At 61.5% G+C, this 17580-nt stretch overlaps 1 protein-coding gene across 2 annotated transcripts; it reads right to left on the bottom strand.

The window, feature by feature from the left end:
- Positions 1 to 1715: 1715 nt before the first annotated feature.
- Positions 1716 to 17527, bottom strand: EFNB3 (ephrin B3). 2 transcript variants are annotated; one of them, XM_037887648.2, is made up of 5 exons: positions 15472 to 16908; positions 10596 to 10888; positions 5269 to 5361; positions 4216 to 4323; positions 1716 to 2881 (listed from the first exon to the last, which is right to left on the bottom strand). In XM_037887648.2, the coding sequence occupies exons 1-5, from the start codon at positions 15588 to 15590 to the stop codon at positions 2484 to 2486; spliced, it is 1011 nt and encodes a 336-aa protein (XP_037743576.1). In that variant the 5' UTR covers positions 15591 to 16908; the 3' UTR covers positions 1716 to 2483. The 2 variants fall into 2 exon arrangements, with proteins under 2 accessions (XP_037743576.1, XP_043393076.1); XM_043537141.1 differs by lacking the exon at positions 4216 to 4323 and having other exon boundaries at positions 15472 to 17527.
- Between the last annotated feature and the right edge of the window lie 53 nt (positions 17528 to 17580).

Raw genomic sequence — 17580 nt, 5'->3', positions numbered from 1 at the left:
CAAGACAGGCAGAGGGTGCGAACGGGAACAGACGGACAGACAGACAGGCAGAGGGTGCGAACGGGAATAGACCGACAGACAAGACAGGCAGAGGGTGCGAACGGGAATAGACGGACAGACAGACAGGCAGAGGGTGCGAACGGGAACAGACGGACAGACAGACAGGCAGAGGGTGCAAACGGGAACAGACGGACAGACAGACAGGCAGAGGGTGCGAACGGGAACAGATGGACAGACAGACAGGCAGAGGGTGCGAATGGGAATAGACCGACAGACAAGACAGGCAGAGGGTGCGAACGGGAACAGACAGACAGACTAACACAGATCATTTAGAAGGAGGGACGTATTTTTATATATTTTCCAGGTGTGAAATTCCAGCCTCAGCAGGTCCCAGGCGAGGTATGTGCAGGTCGATCAATAGAACACGTCTTTGCCCCCCACGCCCCCCACCCAAGTGCCCTGCGTTGCCTGGTGACGGTTCTCTGCAACAGGCACATTTTGATTCCCCGCTGGGCTGAGCCTGCACCTCTGGAGAGCCCAGCAGGAGCCGTTACCTCACTCCGGGGACCGGCTCCAGGCTAGGCCAGTTCATCCCCTGTGGCCCCCCATGATCCAGCGTCCCCTCGAGCCAGCCCAGCTATTGTTTCATTGCTTCACCGTCGAAACTTTGTGCCTAATTTCTAGAGTGAACGTGTCTAGCTTCAGTTTCCAGCCGGAGCTCGGCCAGGATCGCGGCGCTCAGCCGGACCCCTCTCCGCCATCCCCTCTCCAAGGCGCGGGAATGACTTGTCCCCATCACTTTTGGCTTCTGGGCCAAGCCGCTTTGCCATGCCCGCCCCGCGGCGGAAGTGAAATGACGCTCGCCCGAAGGCGGCTTTCTCAGGCTCGGCTTTGGAAGGACCTGGCCACCTTTCGGACCCACTGTATCCCACGATCCCCACGAGCTGTGCCTGGTGACATGTAGACCCGCCCAACCCCAGAAAGTTCCCACAGCCCGCTGGGAGATCCCAGATCCCGTGCGGGGCATCGGCCCTGAACTATTAAAAAAATAGATTAACACGTTACGAGGCCAGTCGGGCCCCGTGTAACTACCCCGTCTAACCCCGGCTGGACGGCAGTAGATCTGTCAGGGCAACAGCCTGGCGTGATGCAAAGTAGCGCCAGAACCGGACCCAGGAGCGCAGGGCCCCCCACCAAATCACCTCTTTACTCCTGTTTATCGTGAAGTGAAGCGGCTTAAACTGGTATAAACGTGCATGATGCCTTTACCGGGCATCGTTTTTCCCTATTATTTGGAGTGGGAAAACACCTTGTAGAAGAAAACGTTTTCCCCGGAGACGAGGCCTCTACACAGGAGAAGTGTAACCCAGCCCCCAACAGGGGCCCCCTCGTGAATTCACGAGGGAAAAGGGGGCGGGGGAGAGACGGGTACGAAATAACGAACGGTGGCCAGATGGATGCACAAGAACTTCTATAATGCACGTGATCGGACAGTAAATTCCACCAACAAAAGCTAAGAAATTCCCAGGTCAAAAAATGTCATTAAAGCCCGCAAAGATCCCACCCCTCCCCTTCTTGTTCACCTTGGAGTCATTTCTGGGCCCGAAACAGGAAGTCCCACCCGAAAGAGGAAGTCCCCATCCAAAAACAGGAAGTCCCACCCTCGCTGGAGTCTCTTCCTCCGCCTCATTTCCTGGCGGGCTATAGGTCACTTCTTGTGGCTTCAAGTTCACTTTTTGCTGAATGGGGGGTGGGGGGGTGGAGGTTTTTTTGTAAAATGACGAGTCCGCTCCCGAACCTCTGTACCTGGTCCCCCAACAGGCAAAAACGTCTCTCTGATCGGGGGGACGCGGCCATTTTGTTGAGTCACATTTTCAAATGGCGACGTAGAAAAAGGTCCCGGGGGGCCCCAATGGTTGAAATAACCAAACTTTTTGCCCCTCCCTCGAATCCCCTCCCCCACTCCACGTGAACAGGGACTGGAAGGGAGGGCGGGAGATAAAACTGCCCCCACCAGCCCTTAGGACAGGGGGGAATCTCCTGAAGAGAGCCGATCTCCCCCCACCCCACCCCGAGACGTAACACAGCTGCTCCTGACCTTCGCCTCTGACCCCACAGGCCCCCCCCTGCACTCCTGGTGGAGCTGAGGTTGGGGGAGACAGGACCTGGCCTGGACAGGATTGTAGGGATGTGGGGAGCGGAGCTGGGGAAGGGACCAGCTCCAAGCCCCCCCCAATATCTGTGCCAGAGAGGAGAATGGTGCAGGGACCCCCTTGGCCCCCATTAACCCTGTCAGCGCCAGAGTACAGGGTCCCCCCTCTGCTTTAACCCTGTCAGTGCCGGGGGCTCTTTACACGAGGAAGAATCGGGGGTGGGGGGCACCCATCTCCGTCAGCGTCGGGGCGGGGGGCTGTCCGTATTGGGGGGGGGTGAGGCGTAAGTCCATAGCCAGCGCCGGGGTGGGCCCGGGCCCCCCTTCCCCCTCACACTTTGTAGTAGATGTTGGCGGGGCTCTGGGGGGGCATCTCCTGGACGATGTAGACGGGGTGCCCGTAGTCCCCGCTCACTTTCTCGTAGTGGGGGCAGAAGGCCCCGTCCGAGGTCCGTAGCGGGATGATGATGTCGCTGGGCTCCGACCCGTTGTTGTTCCCCCCCGGGCCGGCCCCCCGCTTGGGGCTGGTCAGGCCGCTGAGCGAGAGAGGCGGGAGGTGGGTGTCGCTCTGCTTGGCCCGCCGCCGGCGCCAGCAAATGGCCCCCGTCACGCCCGCCGCCACCAGGGCCACGAAGGCAGCGCCCCCCGCCGCCCCGGCCACCACGGGCACGTTGGACTGGGGCAAGGGCCCGTTGGCGCCCCCCGCCGGGCCCGTCGCGTTCCCAGCACCTGCAGGGGGAGAGAGAGAGAGAAAGGGCTAAGGGGAGAGAACCCAGGAGTCCTGGCTCCCAGCCCCCCTGCTCTAACCAGCAGACCCCACTCCCCTCCCAGAGCCGGGGAGAGAACCCAGGAATCCTGGCTTCCAGCCCCCCCCGCTCTAACCCACCAGCCCCCACTCCCCGCCCAGAGCTGGGAAGAGAACCCAGGAGTCCTGGCTCCCAGCCCCCCGCCCCCCGCTCTAACCCACCAGCCCCCACTCCCTTCCCAGAGCCCAGGGAGAGAACCCAGGAGTCCTGGCTTCCAGCCCCCCCGGCTCTAACCCACCAGCCCCCACTCTCCTCCCAGAGCCAGGGAGAGAACTCAGGAGTCCTGGCTCCCAGTCCCCCCTGCTCCAACCACTTGACCCCACTCCCCGCCCAGAAGCCCAGGGCTGGGCTAGCAGGGGCTGTGGGTCGGGAGTGAGAGGCACCGGCAGAGCTCGAGGGGGGGGGGCAGGGCTGGGCTGGGCTGGCAGGGGCTGCGGGTCGGGAGTGAGGGGCACTGGCAGGGCGGGGGGGGGGCAGGGCTGGGCTGGCAGGGGGCTGTGGGTCAGGAGTGAGGGGCACCGGCAGGGCTGGGGGGGAGCCCATGGCTGGGCTAGCAGGGGCTGCGGGTCTGGAGTCAGGGGGATGGGGGAATCAAGGCAGGCCCCCCCCTTGGTGGGTGTGAAGGGGTTAATGGCCTGTTGCTCTCTGTCCCAGGAGGGAGAGGAGGGGGCTGAGTCTGAGGGATGCTGCTGGCTGTAAAGGACCCAGGTGTCCTGGGCAGGGGGAAGAGTCACAGAGACAATTAGCTGCCTTAACTGGCTTTGACGGACAGGAGGGGCTCAGAAACCCCCTGGGCCCAGCCAGTCAGCGAGCTGCCACCATGAACAGGGCTGGGAGCCAGGACTCCTGGGTCCTCTCCCTGGCTCTGGGAGGGGAGTGGGGGCTGGTGGGTTGGAGCAGGGGGTGCTGGGAGCCAGGACTCCTGGGTTCTCTCCCTGGCTCTGGGAGGGGAGGGGGGGCTGGTGGGTTGGAGCGGGGGCGGGGGGGGCTGGCAGCCAGGACTCCTGGGTTCTCTCCCTGGCTCTGGGAGGGGAGAGGGGGCTGGTGGGTTGGAGCAGGGGGGGCTGGGAGCCAGGACTCCTGGGTTCTCTCCCCGGCTCTGGGAGGTCTAGTGGTTAGAGCAGGGGGGACTCAGTTTCCATCTCTGAACACGCGTGGTCTGGGGGAGCGATCTGGGGCAGACGGGTGGCGCTGGGTGTGGGGCAGGGACCCCCAGTACTGGGTGGGGAACCTGGCGGGGGGTGGGCAGCTCCGTACCTGCGCCACTTGCCTTGCTGGGCTCCGCTCCGCCCAGCTCCGTCCCCCGCTCCTTCTCGGGCGGCGTTTCCGACCCCGATTTCTGGGACTTGGAGGCCGTGCCGGGATCTGGGGGGGCAGAGAGAGAGATGCGTGGGTGGGGGGAAGGGGATGGGGATGGGGGGGGAGAGTGACAGGTGCACACAGAGCGGGGTCCCCAGCGCACTCTGCCCCCTGGGAGGGTGCAGAGCCCCCTGTACCCCAGCAAAGCCCCCCCCACTTCTCCCAGCCACCTTCCCCTCTGTGTGTTGCAAAACCAGGCCCGGCCAGGAGGGGGCGCCACTCCCCATTGGAGTCTATGGGACGCAGGACCAACCCTGCCGGGGCCCCTCACTCCCGACCCTGCCGGTGGGGGGGGGGGAGAGGGTTGAGCAGAGGCTGCCCCAGAGGCTGTGGGTCCTTCACCGCAGCTCGGGGCCCAGAGGAAAAGCGCAGGCCAGCTGGAGCTGACTTTAGGTGCTGTCAATCATACAGCAAGCTCCTCCCCCTTTCCCCTCCCCCCCCGCCCCCAGTCGCTTCTCCTCTGGCCCGCTGCAATCACGCAGCGCTAATTAGCTCGTTGGGGGGGCTCAGCGGGACTCCGCCAAATCAACCCCAGCTGGGAGAAAACCAGGGATTTCGGATCCGCTCTCGCAGCGCCAGGGAGAGAACCCAGGAGTCCTGGCTCCCGGCCCCCCTACTCTGACCCACCAGCCCCCACTCCCCTCCCAGAGCTGGGGAGGGAACCCAGGAGTCCTGGCTCCCAGCCCCCCTACTCTGACCCACCAGCCCCCACTCCACTCCCAGAGCTGGGGAGGGAACCCAGGAGTCCTGACTGCCAGTCCTCCAATTCATGCTCCCTGCCCCACAGCGCCCCCTTGCACCACCCTGGGGCCAGCCCTGCCTGCCTGGGGAGAGCGCCCCCTGCTGAGCCCCTGCCCCACTCCCTGCCCCCCAGCACCCCCTAGCGCCGCCCTGGGGCCAGCCCCGCCTGCCTGGGGAGAGCGCCCCCTGCCCACCAATGTTGTGACTTACGCTGCCCCACTTTCAGGACGACTTTCATCCCCTTAGAGAGGCAGGCGCCGCCCTTCAGGTTCTCCAGCCCCTCCTTGGTGCCGTCTGACGTGGCTGTGGGGAGACAGAGGGACATTACAGTGGGGTGGGGGGGCTCAGCAGGGGGCGCTCTCCCCGGGCAGGCAGGGCTGGCCCCAGGGTGGCGCTAGGGGACAGGGAGTGGGGCGGGGGGCTCGGCAGGGGGCGCTCTCCCCGGGCAGGCAGGGCTGGCCCCAGGGTGGCGCTAGGGGACAGGGAGCGGGGCGGGGGGCTCGGCAGGGGGCGCTCTCCCCGGGCAGGCAGGGCTGGCCCCAGGGTGGCGGTAGGGGGCAGGGAGCGGGGCGGGGGGCTCGGCAGGGGGCGCTCTCCCCGGGCAGGCAGGGCTGGCCCCAGGGTGGCGCTAGGGGACAGGGAGCGGGGCGGGGGGCTCGGCAGGGGGCGCTCTCCCCGGGCAGGCAGGGCTGGCCCCAGGGTGGCGGTAGGGGGCAGGCGGGGGGAGCCATTACCGGTGGGGCAGGGTTGGTTCGGGGAGTGGGGGGCTTGGCCTGCGAACGGATGCTCGCGGCGCGTGTGTGAGATGGCCTTGTCACGCGGGCCGAGCGCGTGTCTCTGGCCACGGATTGTGGTGTGTTGTGTGCGTGTGGGGTGATTGTGTGTGAGCTCTTTGTCGCTCTGTGGAAGGTGAAATTAGACCCCGGTGATGGCTGGGGGACACTCACACACACGCACACAGAGGCCTCGATCTCTCTCCCTCCCTCTCTCTCTCTCTGTCTCTCTCACACACACACAGGCCTCGATCTCACACACACACACACACACACACAGGCCTGGATCACACACACACCCCGGGCCGCGTTACTAGGTCGTCCTTGTGCTGCTCTCAGCAATTCGCGGGGAGAGCGCAGCCTCCAGCCTGGAGCCCCCACTGGACCCAGGAGTCCGGGCTCCCAGCCCCTACCCTCATTCTCTCCCCAGCACTTGGAGGGGAGTGGGGGCTGGTGGGTTAGAGCAGGGGAGGTGGGCGCCAGGACTCCTGGGTTCTCTCTCCGGCTCTGGGAGGGGACTGGGGTCTAGTGGTTAGAGTGCGGGGCAGGGGGCTGAGAGCCAGGACTCCTGGGTTCTCTCCTGGGCTCTGGGAGGGGAGTTGGGGCTGGTGGGTTAGAGCGGGGGGGGCTGGGGGCCAGGACTCCTGGGTTCTCCCCCTGGCTCTGGAAGGGGAGTGGGGCCTGGTAGGTTAGAGCAGCGGGGGGCTGGGCGCCAGGACTCCTGGGTTCTCTCCTGGGCTCTGGGAGGGGAGTTGGGGCTGGTGGGTTAGAGTGGGGGGCTGGGAGCTAGGACTCCTGGGTTCTCCCCCCGGCTCTGGGATGGGAGCGGGGGCTAGTGGTGGCAGCAGGGGGGCTGGAAGCCCATTGGGAGGTCGGTGCTGAAGCCAAGCGGGGGTGGTGGCCCGGACGCCGGGGTCCCCAGGGAGCGGTGGGGGGGGTTGCGTGCGTGCGGTGGCAGCAGGTGCCGGGGGCGCCGGCAGGCCAGGCCATCACATCACATCGCGTTAGCCGCGCGTGGCCGGGCCCTTTCACCGCTAAACCTGGGGGGGTCTGTGCTCAAAGATGCCGGCTACCCGGGCCAGCCCCCCTTGCAGCCAGCCTTCCCCACGGTCCCCTCCATCCCCACTAGGCCCCCTGTCTCCCCAAGAGCCCCCCCAGCATCCCACCCCCAGACCCCTCCTGTACAGCTCCCCCCAGGGCAGAGACAGCCCCCCACACGCACCCCGATTGCCCGCCCCACCCCCGCAGACACCCACACACATTCAGCCCCCACCTAGTCAGCTCCTCACACAGCCCAACGACCTCCCCCCCCCCCTACAAAACCCACCGCCCCCAGCCGCTGGTCTGTTCTGTCCACCCCCCATGGGACCCAGGAGTCCTGGCGAGTTTAAAGATCTGTAATAAACATTTGTGTATTGGATGCGGCCACCTCTGGGGCGGGGCGGCTGGTTACTCAGGGATTTTTTGCCGGGCGAGGGGGGGCTTGTTTCCGGTTCTGTCACTTCCTGCCCTACTTGGCACCTGACCCCCCCCGCCCCCCCCAGCTTCCCTCGCTCGTGTCTTGTTGGGCAGAACAATCATCTGACCAGTAACTGGGTCAGCGATGCCAGCGCCTTTGGTTCCCCCTCCCCCACCAGCCCCTTCCTCCCCCGACTCTCCTGCCCCCTTCCCCCCCCCCACAGCTCCACCCCCGCACCCTGCCATCTCCCCTCCCTGCTTCTGCTGGCCTCTCGCTCTTCCCCCCAGCGCCCCCCCGGGATCCCCTCTCGGCCCCTTCGCTCCCCCCTCCCACCCCAGTAAAATCCCCAAGACCCCCCAGGAGACGCTGGGGCAGGTGGGTGATAGCAAAGGGAGAGGGGGAGAAGGTGGGGGAGGGGTGGGAATGGGGGGTGGGGAGGGCTGGGAATGAGGGGAGGGGAGGGGCAGGGAGGGAGGGGGAGGGCTGGGAATGAGGGGAGGGGCAGGGAGGAGGTGGGGGAGGGCTGGGAATGGGGGGAGGGGCAGGGAGGAGGTGGGGGAGGGCTGGGAATGGGGGGTGCGGAGGGGCAGGGAGGGAGGGGGAGGGCTGGGAATGGGGGTTGGGGGGGGCCTGAGGACTTGAGCTTCCCTTCCACAGGTGACACCCAGCCCCCCATGAGGCCCCCCCCTTCCCCAAGTGGGGGGGTGCAGCCTCTCTGGGGTGGGGTCGGGGGGGGCGGTTGCCGTGGCACGGTTGCCAGGGTGCCAGGAAGTCACTGGTTTGTCGGGAGACAGTTGCCATAGCGATGGGGGAAAAACCAGCGGGGTCTGTGATGGAAAACTGCAGGGGGGGGTGGATGTGCGCCCCCCCCGCATCTCTCCACCCCCTCAGGGGCAACGATTGCCCCCCCATGGGGCCCTGATGATTCAAACTGGCCCCTTCCCCCCACTCCCCTCCCCCTTGTCCTGCCCCTCCCCCATCCTATCCCCTCCTTGCTACTCCCCCCCCGCCCGGTCCCCCCGCCCCGTGACCCAGATGTCAGGAAGCCTCAGCGCCTGGATTTCAAAAGGGAAAATATCCCGGAGCAGCCGACAGGCTCCGGGTGGGGGCCTGCTCAGCCCGGACCACCCCCAGACACCCATGTGCGCAGGGACGCACACACACACACACACTGTCACACGCGCACGCACACGCACGTGCAGGAGCAGCTGGGGAGAAGCCCTGTAAGAGGCCTTGTGCCATCTGTAGGGAGGGGGCTGGGTGAGTGTGCAAGGGAGGCAGTGTGCACAGGAGAGAGGGCGTGCGAGAGGCTGTGGGCAGCAGAGGAGGGAGGGGCCTGGGCATGTGAGTGTGCATGAAAGGGACCAGGGGAGCGTGCAAGAGGTTGAATGTCCATCCTACATGTGTGTGCAAGAGACTGAGTGAGTGTGCATGGGTGTGAAAGTGCAACAGGCCAGGGGCAGGTGTGAGGGAGCAAACGTTTGTCCCGTGTGCCTGCAAGGGACCAGTCGAGTGTGCAAGGGGCTGAACGTCTCTGTGTGTGCAAGAGGTTTGAGTGTGCGTGAGTATGCAATGGGTCACACAAGTGTGCGAAAGACCAAACATCCATGCCGGGGGGTGTGCACCAGCGTGAGCGAGCGTGCCAGGAGGTAGGTGCAGGCCCTGGTCTGGGGTGTGTGTGCAAGAGGGTGTGCAAGTGGGTGTGCAAAGGGCCAAGTGGGCCAGGGACCAAACTTGCCTATGAGTGTGCGACAGAGGGTTGGCACGCAAAGGTGAAAGGCAACCCGGGTGTGTGCAGGCAAGCGAGTGTGCAAATAATGATGGGTGTGCAAGTGATGGGGGTGTGCAAATGCAGGCGAGGGACTGAGTGGGCAAGGAGCGTTTTGGGGAGGGGACAGTGCAAGCGGGCAAGCCAGCGAACTAAACCCCTTGCACAGACACACACACCTGGTCCACACGCGCACCAGTCTGCGTGCACACCCCCTTGCACGCGTTCCCCCCCCGCAAGGTGCCTTGGTCTTTTGCACGCTCACCCCCTCACCGGCAGACACCCTGAAACACCTCCTGTTGAGAGGTCCCCGTCCCTGCAAACAACCCCCCACCCCTCGGACACTGGACTCGGGGGGGTCACCCCACGGCTCCAGCTCTGACCCCCAACTCCTCAGACCCTATGATCCTGGCTGGGAGCCTGCCACTGTCACCCCAGGCATGGCCTCGGGAGTCAGGGGGGAGCCTGGGGGGGCTAGCAGGGGCTGTGGGTCGGGAGTGAGGGGCACCTGGGGGGGCAGAGCTGGGGGGGGTCAGGAGGCTGCGGGTCGGGAGTGAGGGGCACCGGCAGAGGTGAGGCTGGGGGGGCTGGAGAAGCGGGTCGTGGGTGGGAGCGATTGACTCAGCAATGAACAGCGTGGGAGGGCAGGAGACAGACAGACAGACAGAATGACGGACAGATTGTGTTCGGGGGGGGGCGGGGAGCTGGATTTCACAACACAGAGCCTAAGAGACAGGAGCTGCCCCTCCAAATCCCAGCAGACCGACCCGCACCGGGGACAGGACGGGCCCTGACATTGGGGTCTGTCGCCCGGCGCCGAGACGCGGCCACCTCTGGGGCGGGGTGGCCGGTGACCCAGGGACCCCTCGCCCAGCACCGAGACGCGGCCACCTCTGGGGCAGGACGGCTGGTGACACAGGGACCCCTCGCCCAGCGCTGAGATGCGGCCACCTCTGGGGCAGGACGGCTGGTTCCCCAGGGACCCCTCGCCCGGCGCCGAGACGCGGCCACCTCTGGGGCAGGACGGCTGGTGACACAGGGACCCCTCGCCCAGCGCTGAGATGCGGCCACCTCTGGGGCAGGACGGCTGGTTCCCCAGGGACCCCTCGCCCAGCGCCGAGACGCGGCCACCTCTGGGGCAGGACGGCTGGTGACACAGGGACCCCTCGCCCAGCGCTGAGATGCGGCCACCTCTGGGGCAGGGCGGCTGGTTACCCAGGGACCCCTCGCCCGGCGCCGAGATGCGGCCACCTCTGGGGTGGGGCGGCTGGTGACACAGGGACCCCTCGCCCAGCGCTGAGATGCGGCCACCTCTGGGGCAGGGCGGCTGGTTACCCAGGGACCCCTCGCCCGGCGCCGAGATGCGGCCACCTCTGGGGCGGGGTGGCCGGTGACACGGGGACCCCTCGCCCGGCGCCGAGATGCAGGAGAAAAATTTATCAACCCAAACCCAGGAGTCCTGGCTCCCAGCCCCTCCTGCTCTAACCGCTGGCCCCCCTCCCGAGCCGGGCGAGAACCCCGGAGTCCGGGCACTCACTGATGATGTAGTAATCCTGGTTGCTCTTGAATTCGTGGCCCCACAGGTTGGGGCTGAACTCCTGGAACTTGATGGTGAACCGCACGTCGTGCTCGGGCCGGTCGCACGTCAGCAGCAGGTTGGGGGCCCGCAGGATCTCGCACGCCCGGGCCTGCTCGCCCGGCACCAGGTACAGCTTGTAATACTCGTACTCCTCCGCCGAGAAGGGGCCCGGCGGGCTGGAGCGGGGGCAGATCAGGTCCAGCCGGTCGCCGATCTGCGGGTAGAGGACGTAGCCGCCCGCCGCCTGGAACCTGCCGGAGATGGGGCGTCAGAGAGGGGACCCCAACCCGCGCCCCGCCCTGGGGGCAGATGGGAGCCGGCGCCCGCTAGAGGGGACAGGCCCCTGATTCCCACCCAGCCCCCCCAGGACAGGCGCAGCTTGGTGCCCCCCCCGGGATGGCCCCCGCCTGCTTTGTGACCCCCCCCAGATCCTCTGACTAAGGAGACCCTGACAGAGAGACACAGTCGTTCCCCCCACCCCCACCCCAGCCAAGGCTGCCGATTTTGGGGAACAGGCCGAGACAAAACAGCCTCCCACCTGGGAGCAGGGCCCCTCCCGGTCCTCGTCCGTGTGCAACACCCTCACCCCTCTGCTGGGCCCCCCCGCAGCCCCACACCCAGGGGAGCCACCCAGCCCCACCCCCGCCCAGACTTGGGGGAAAGACCCCCATCAGCTGCCCCTGGTCCCCGAGGGACCTCTCGCGCAGTGCTGAGATGCAACCACCTCTGGGGTGGGGTGGCTCGCTATCGGGGGACCCCTTGCCTGGCGCGGAGATGTGGCCACCTCTGGGGCGGTGCACAGCTCCTATTCTAGTAGGTTGGGGGGCTGGGAGCCAGGACTCCTGGGTTCTCTCCCCGGCTCTGGGAGGGGAGTGGGGACTGCTGGGTTAGAGCAGGGGGGCTGGGAGCCAGGACTCCTGGGTTCTCTCCCCGGCTCTGGGTGGGGAGTGGGGGCTGGGGGGTGAGATTAGGGCGGGCTGGGAGCCAGGACTCCTGGGTTCTCTCCCCGGCTCTGGGAGGGGACTGGGGTCTAGTGGTTAGAGCCGGGGGTGGGAGCCAGGACTCCTGGGTTCTCTTCCTTATCCATGCCAGAGTCAGGGCTAGAACCCAGGAGTCCTGACGGCCACAGGCCTTCAGCCCAAGAGCCAACCCACTGCGTTTTCTCTCTCTAGGACTGGTGGCCTGATTTCGCGGTTCCAGAGAATTCCCCCTGCGTTTCCTCGGCCACCCCGGGCTCTGGAGGCCACGCAACACCACCCCTCACGCCCTCCCCCCACACCCCGCCACCGAAAAGCAAGAGCCGAAAATATCCTGCCGCAGCCGGTGGCCTCTGATCTCTCGGTGCCGGCCCTGTCTGGCATGCAGCCGGTGTCCAGAGGCACCGATCTGCGAGCCCCGCAGAGGCCCAAGGATCTCTCTCGACTCTCGGGGTAAATCCTGGTGAATCGTATTTTCACACGAGACGCACTGATTTCCCACTGGCACGTCCGTCTTGAATACGGGCAAGTGATTTGAAAGCACGCTGACCCACGGCGTTGCAAGGATGCTGGCCATGAAAATATTTGCTGTTTAAGACGATCCACAGCTGTATCGCGCAGAGGGGGTGGACGGTTTGTGGCTTAGGGATTTGGTCAGAGGGCTTGATTTTTCAGTGCTTCACTATGCATTTCTGAGGCCGACATGCTTAAAAACAAGGCCGCCCTAACGAACGCAAGCGGAGGTCGCTTTGAAAATTACCCAGTCGCTTCTCCCCACCCCAAAGCCAGCTGCATCTGAGCCCCGGGTGAGCCCGCTGGGGGGTCGGGGGGGAGCGTTAAAGCTTTTATCAGAAGTCACACGGATCGGCATCGATTCCTGGCCGCAAAACTCTGATCCGCGTAGTTCCTGGACGTTAAAATATTCACCACGTATCATTGCGGATCAAACGGATGGGGCACCCCTCTATTTAATAAGAGACACTCATTTTCAGCGGCCTGGCGCATCCGTCGGGCAGTACACGTGCCTTCCTAATTTTAAGCATTCATGAGGAATAACTCCACCTGCGTTGGAAGGACTGTTACAAACTTCTGGACGGCTTCATAAAAACCGACAGCGATGACCAAGAATAGCCGCAGGAATATTTCCTGTTCCTTCCCGCCCGGGCAGCTAGAAATTGTCCAAGCGGCTTCAAAACCAGGATTCAGGGGCAGGAGTTTGCGGGATCAATCTGAGCTCTGGCTGCGAAAGGGACTCCCAGATTTTTCCGCTTTGGAAACCGTCCGGTTTGAAGATCATTCCAAAAATCGGTCGACGGATTTGACGCCGAAAAACTTCATTGAACGCCCCCGAAAATGGGACACTTTGAACGTCCCGTGAGAGATAACAGATCAAGGGTTTGGCTGGGCTGCAGACACTCACAGGCCTGCGTGCAAGAGAGGAAGAAACCGGTGCCCGGGGAAATGCAAGGGAGAAACCGGTTTGCCAGGAGCCCGGTCCCTCCAATCTCGGGAACGGCCAGATCGTGAGTGTCCCAGTCCCCTAACACACACACACACACACAGACAGAAACAGCTCAGTGCAGAGCATGGCTGAAATGGGCCTAGGAGATTTAGAAGCCTTCCACTGAGTCTCAAGCTGCTAGGTTCCAGTTCCCCCAAAGGGGTTTAGGCACCTCGTCCCCATTGATTTATCCAAATGGCCTAAGCGGTGCTTAATTTGTCACGAAAGAGGCGGAAGTAATTTATTTATATTCATGACTGACGCAGCGAGCCCAGAGGTGCCGGGGCCCTGTCCTGCCAAGCCCTAGCCCAAATGAAGCCCTGGGCTCAAGTGACCTTTGACAATGGGACTTGGCGGTCGGGGCAGATTTTTAAAGCCTTTCAACAATTTGCTCGCCCTAGGCCGGCCGGGCGATCTGCACGCGCACGCGCATGTGTGAGCAATCTAAGCTCGTGCGTGTGTCCAAAATCAACGCCTAAGCAATCCAATGGTTTGCTTTAAAAAGAAGATGGCTTCAAAAAATGGCAAGATTTCTTCCCAGACACACACTGCCAGCCCCCCAAGAGACAGCCAAATTGGTCCCCACACGTAAATGTAGCCAGAGGCTGATCTGGTCTGATATTTTGCGCCATAAAAGAAATATGTTTTATAAAGAAAGTGGCTTTGCTTTTTTCCCCTCTTTAAGTGGCGTCCCCCCGCGTTTTAAGATCCTTTGGGGATGGGGAGGAGGGAAAAACCACCCGGAAAGACGCCGAAAACCACCCTTCTCCCTAGATCTGCAAGGGAGACGGCGAACCCCCTTTTCAGGCGTGGGGGTGGGGGTGGAAATGATTTAGACAAATAGCTCCATTCGCTAGAATCTGTATTTGTTGCTAGGAAGCGCTGACACACGACGATGGGAGCAATTGTAGAGTCTGTGAATCACGGTTATGCTTCATCTTTCTGGCAGCCAGGCTCCGTCCCTGGCCAGGCTCGCCAGCCCATCGAACCCCCTAAAACTTTGTCGTTGTCGCCGGATGGAGAAAGGGGGTTTTGATTGAGCCCGGAGCAGATCCCACACTCGGGTGGTTTAGATGGATCTTGTGTCTGGAATAATATAGCCAGCAGGGAGGAAAATGTAACTTACCGATATATAGGGGCAGAGAGAAATGCCTGCGTTGACCTATTAACACCATGGTCTGGAAACTCGCTCGGCCCTCATAAAGCATAGATCAGCAAACAGAGGCCCCCGTGTGCGGTGATCAAAAATGAAAAGGATCCACAGAGGCTCACAACACAACCCAAGACCCAAAGATCAGTCTCAAGAAGCCATCAGTCTCGAGCGGGATCAATCCATATATTCTGCTTTGAGCCGGGGATTGGACTAGATACCTCCTGAGGTCCCTTCCAACCCTATGATACACACACACCCAGTCAGTCATTTCAAGGGGACATCAAACTACACACAACTTTAAGCAGCTGCCAGTATAAAGCTAAATAAACACACACACACAGAGAATAATTTCAAGGGAATCCCTCTTCCCCTTTCGATACACACACACACACTTGATCTACACACGGAAGGCACCAAAACCAACACCCACAACTGGGAAGAGACACACATTTATATACCGCACCCGTGCAGAGCATCGCTCTTTTCCAAAAAAAAGCCAACCACAACCCAAAATACGACCTTCAAGAGGCCTACCCCAAATTCACACCCATCTCTGGCTCGCCTGCACAAACTTCACCAAAACACCACAATCTCTCTCACATACACACTTGCTTTTGCGCGCTGTCCAGCGTCAAAAAGCCACCAAAATTCCCCCCCCCCGAAACAAACACATCTCACCTTTACACTGAAAACACCGATTTTTCCAGACTTTAAAAAAATATAGAATTATTATAAAGAGCAAAACTGACAATCCCCCGGCACTTTTAGAGGCTGATTTTGTTAAATAAAACATTGTCCTTGATTTGGGGGGGGGAGGGAGGGGAGGATTACCAAGTCCCACCCCCAACACACTTTCCAAAACATGGGTTGACTGAAGAGGGCGAAAGGGAAAGAAAGAAAAGTTTGACAAGAGGATTAAATGGCAGACTTTTGAGGGTGAAATTGACCCAGGTCCTTATAAAACCGGAGTCAGTTACACTTGAAATTGACTAGATTAGGGGAAAACAAAAGAACTTGCAATTTCTCCCCCCCACACACACCCTTCGCCTCTGGGATTTGCAGCCCCAAAATGAATCCCCAACCACATCCAGCGATTTAAAACTTGGGGGTTCTTTCCCTCTGCCCCCCGCCCCAAACCCATCCCCGCTTTATAACAGACAGAGCAGCAAAAACCTGAGGGATTTCACCCCTTTCCCCACTTACTTTTTGTTTGCTGTATTCCAGTATATAGGCTCCAAGCTAACACCCGAAATAATCCACAGTTCCAGCAAGGAAAACAGTAACCCTACATAGATTCCAAGCAATGAAGTCCTCAATGCCATGATTGCAAAGGAAAGGGAATTTTTTTTTACCCCTCCTCTGTGTTTTCTTCTTGAGAGTCTCTCTTTCACACACACACACAAAAATCAAGAGGCTCCCAAACTCTTAGACTTTGCTCCCCTCTGCAAACCCTAGGCTGGGTAAAGTTTTATGGATTTTTTTTTCCCCCCACCCGCCTGGATTTTTCATGCCAGAACTGGAAAGTTTGGGGAGGGGGGCGGTTTTGTGTGTGTGTGTGTGTGTTGTTTTTCCTTCAAGATCCTAATGCCATCTGCAACCTTGGCGAAAAATACATCTAGACACACACACACACACAGAGAGAGATTGCCTCCCCGTCTCTTGTGTGTGTCTTTCTGGTCTGATCTCCTGAGCGGGGAGGACACACTGTTGTAAGACACAAGGAAAGGAGGGAGGGGGAAGGAATTCATTTGAAAGCCCCCCCTGGACTCCTGGTCTTTGGTGAGATTTTTTTTCTTCTTCTTCTTTTCTTTCTCTTTTTTTTTGAAGGTTCAGCATTGAGTAACTCCAGAGATGAGGAGAGAGAATGGGAGTAAGCAGAAAGGAGGAGGAGCAGGAGAAGAGAAGCGGTGAATGGGAAATACTGGAGAAGAGAAAGAGAGACAGGGGCGCGCACACACACAGACACACACAGACACACACACACAGGCTAGGATCTGGAGCCTGGACTTTAAAGAAGATGTGGAGTCAGGATTCAGGTCTAAAATCCTCCCCAATGAGTAGCGTGCACACAAATAAATCCGCAGAGCCAGCCGGCAAGGGTTGCTTGAAGACAGGAATATTTTGCAGGCCTCTCCGCTTCCCTGTCAGGACTGATCAGAGACACAGTTCGCTTCTCGAGGGGAAAAAAAAAAAGAGAGAGAAATCAGGGTCCTTTTCCCGAGCCGCTTTGCGCCGCGAGGAAAGCGAGCAATGTCTCCAAGCTGCGATTTGTTTGTCAAATGCCCAGCCAGGTTCCTTGTGTGCCTGCGTGTAGGGCAAGGTGGCTTTGGGTTAGAAATGTTTCAGAGGAGCAGCCGTGTTAGTCTGTATCCGCAAAAAGAACAGGAGAGGACTTGTGGCACCTTAGGGACTAACCAGTTTATTTGAGCGTAAGCTTTCGTGAGCTCCGGCTCACTTCATCCGATGCATTGGGGATGCATTGGAAATCGGTTTGGGGTGGGAAAGGGACTTGAGCCCCAACGCTGGCAATTTCGCCCCTCGGACCAGGCCGGCTGGGTTTTCCTCGGGGCCCCGAGGCCAGGCAGTCCGGCAGCGTTTGGGGCCTGGGAAGTGGGATTTCTCTGTAAGAATCAGGGGGTGTGTGGGATCGATTAAACAAACAATAACCCCACTCGCTGGCCAAATCTGGCTGGAGAGGAATCCAGCAGCCTGCGAAACCCTGCGTGGATTTGAAGGCCGTTTCCGACCCACTGGTCCCATTGAACGCCGGCCAGAGCGTTTCGCCTTCTCCGAGAACAACTTGCGGATGCTAAACCGGCCGGGAAACCCTTTCGTGAAAAATTTATCCCGGGATCCGCTCGTTTTAAGGGCAGTGGTGGATCCTCCTGGCTGTGGGTCTTCCCCGAGACAGGACTTGCCCGGACTGGGATCTTTGACCGCGGCCCGCTGGGATTTCTTGGCCTGTCGGGCTTCCAGGGTTTTGATGTTCGGGGTCGGGGGTCGAATGGGCCAGGCAGGATCCGGAGGCCGAAGCGGGAAGCGAAGTGGGAGCGGCAGGCGTTGTTGGAGGTTCCCAGATGGGCCTGGGGCAAAGCGGGGTGTGATTTTAGCCTCAGGAGCGGGGAGGGGGATTTTCGACTTGAGGGAAGTTGAAACCCAGTGACACCCCGAAACGAAACCAAACAAGGCTGTGAAGGATTGGACCAATGCCCCCCACCCCGAACCCCAGCGCTTGAGACGGAGTTTGGGGAGCTGGGCAGGTGCCACTGACAGAGGGAAAGGAGCGATCACGGGAGGACGGGCAGAGGCGAG

Source organism: Chelonia mydas, chromosome 28 (genome assembly GCF_015237465.2).
Source record: "Chelonia mydas isolate rCheMyd1 chromosome 28, rCheMyd1.pri.v2, whole genome shotgun sequence".
In the NCBI taxonomy this organism is placed as follows: Eukaryota; Metazoa; Chordata; order Testudines; family Cheloniidae; genus Chelonia; species Chelonia mydas.
Note: the sequence above shows the minus strand (reverse complement) of the source record. Positions and strands in the feature narration are given on the sequence as shown.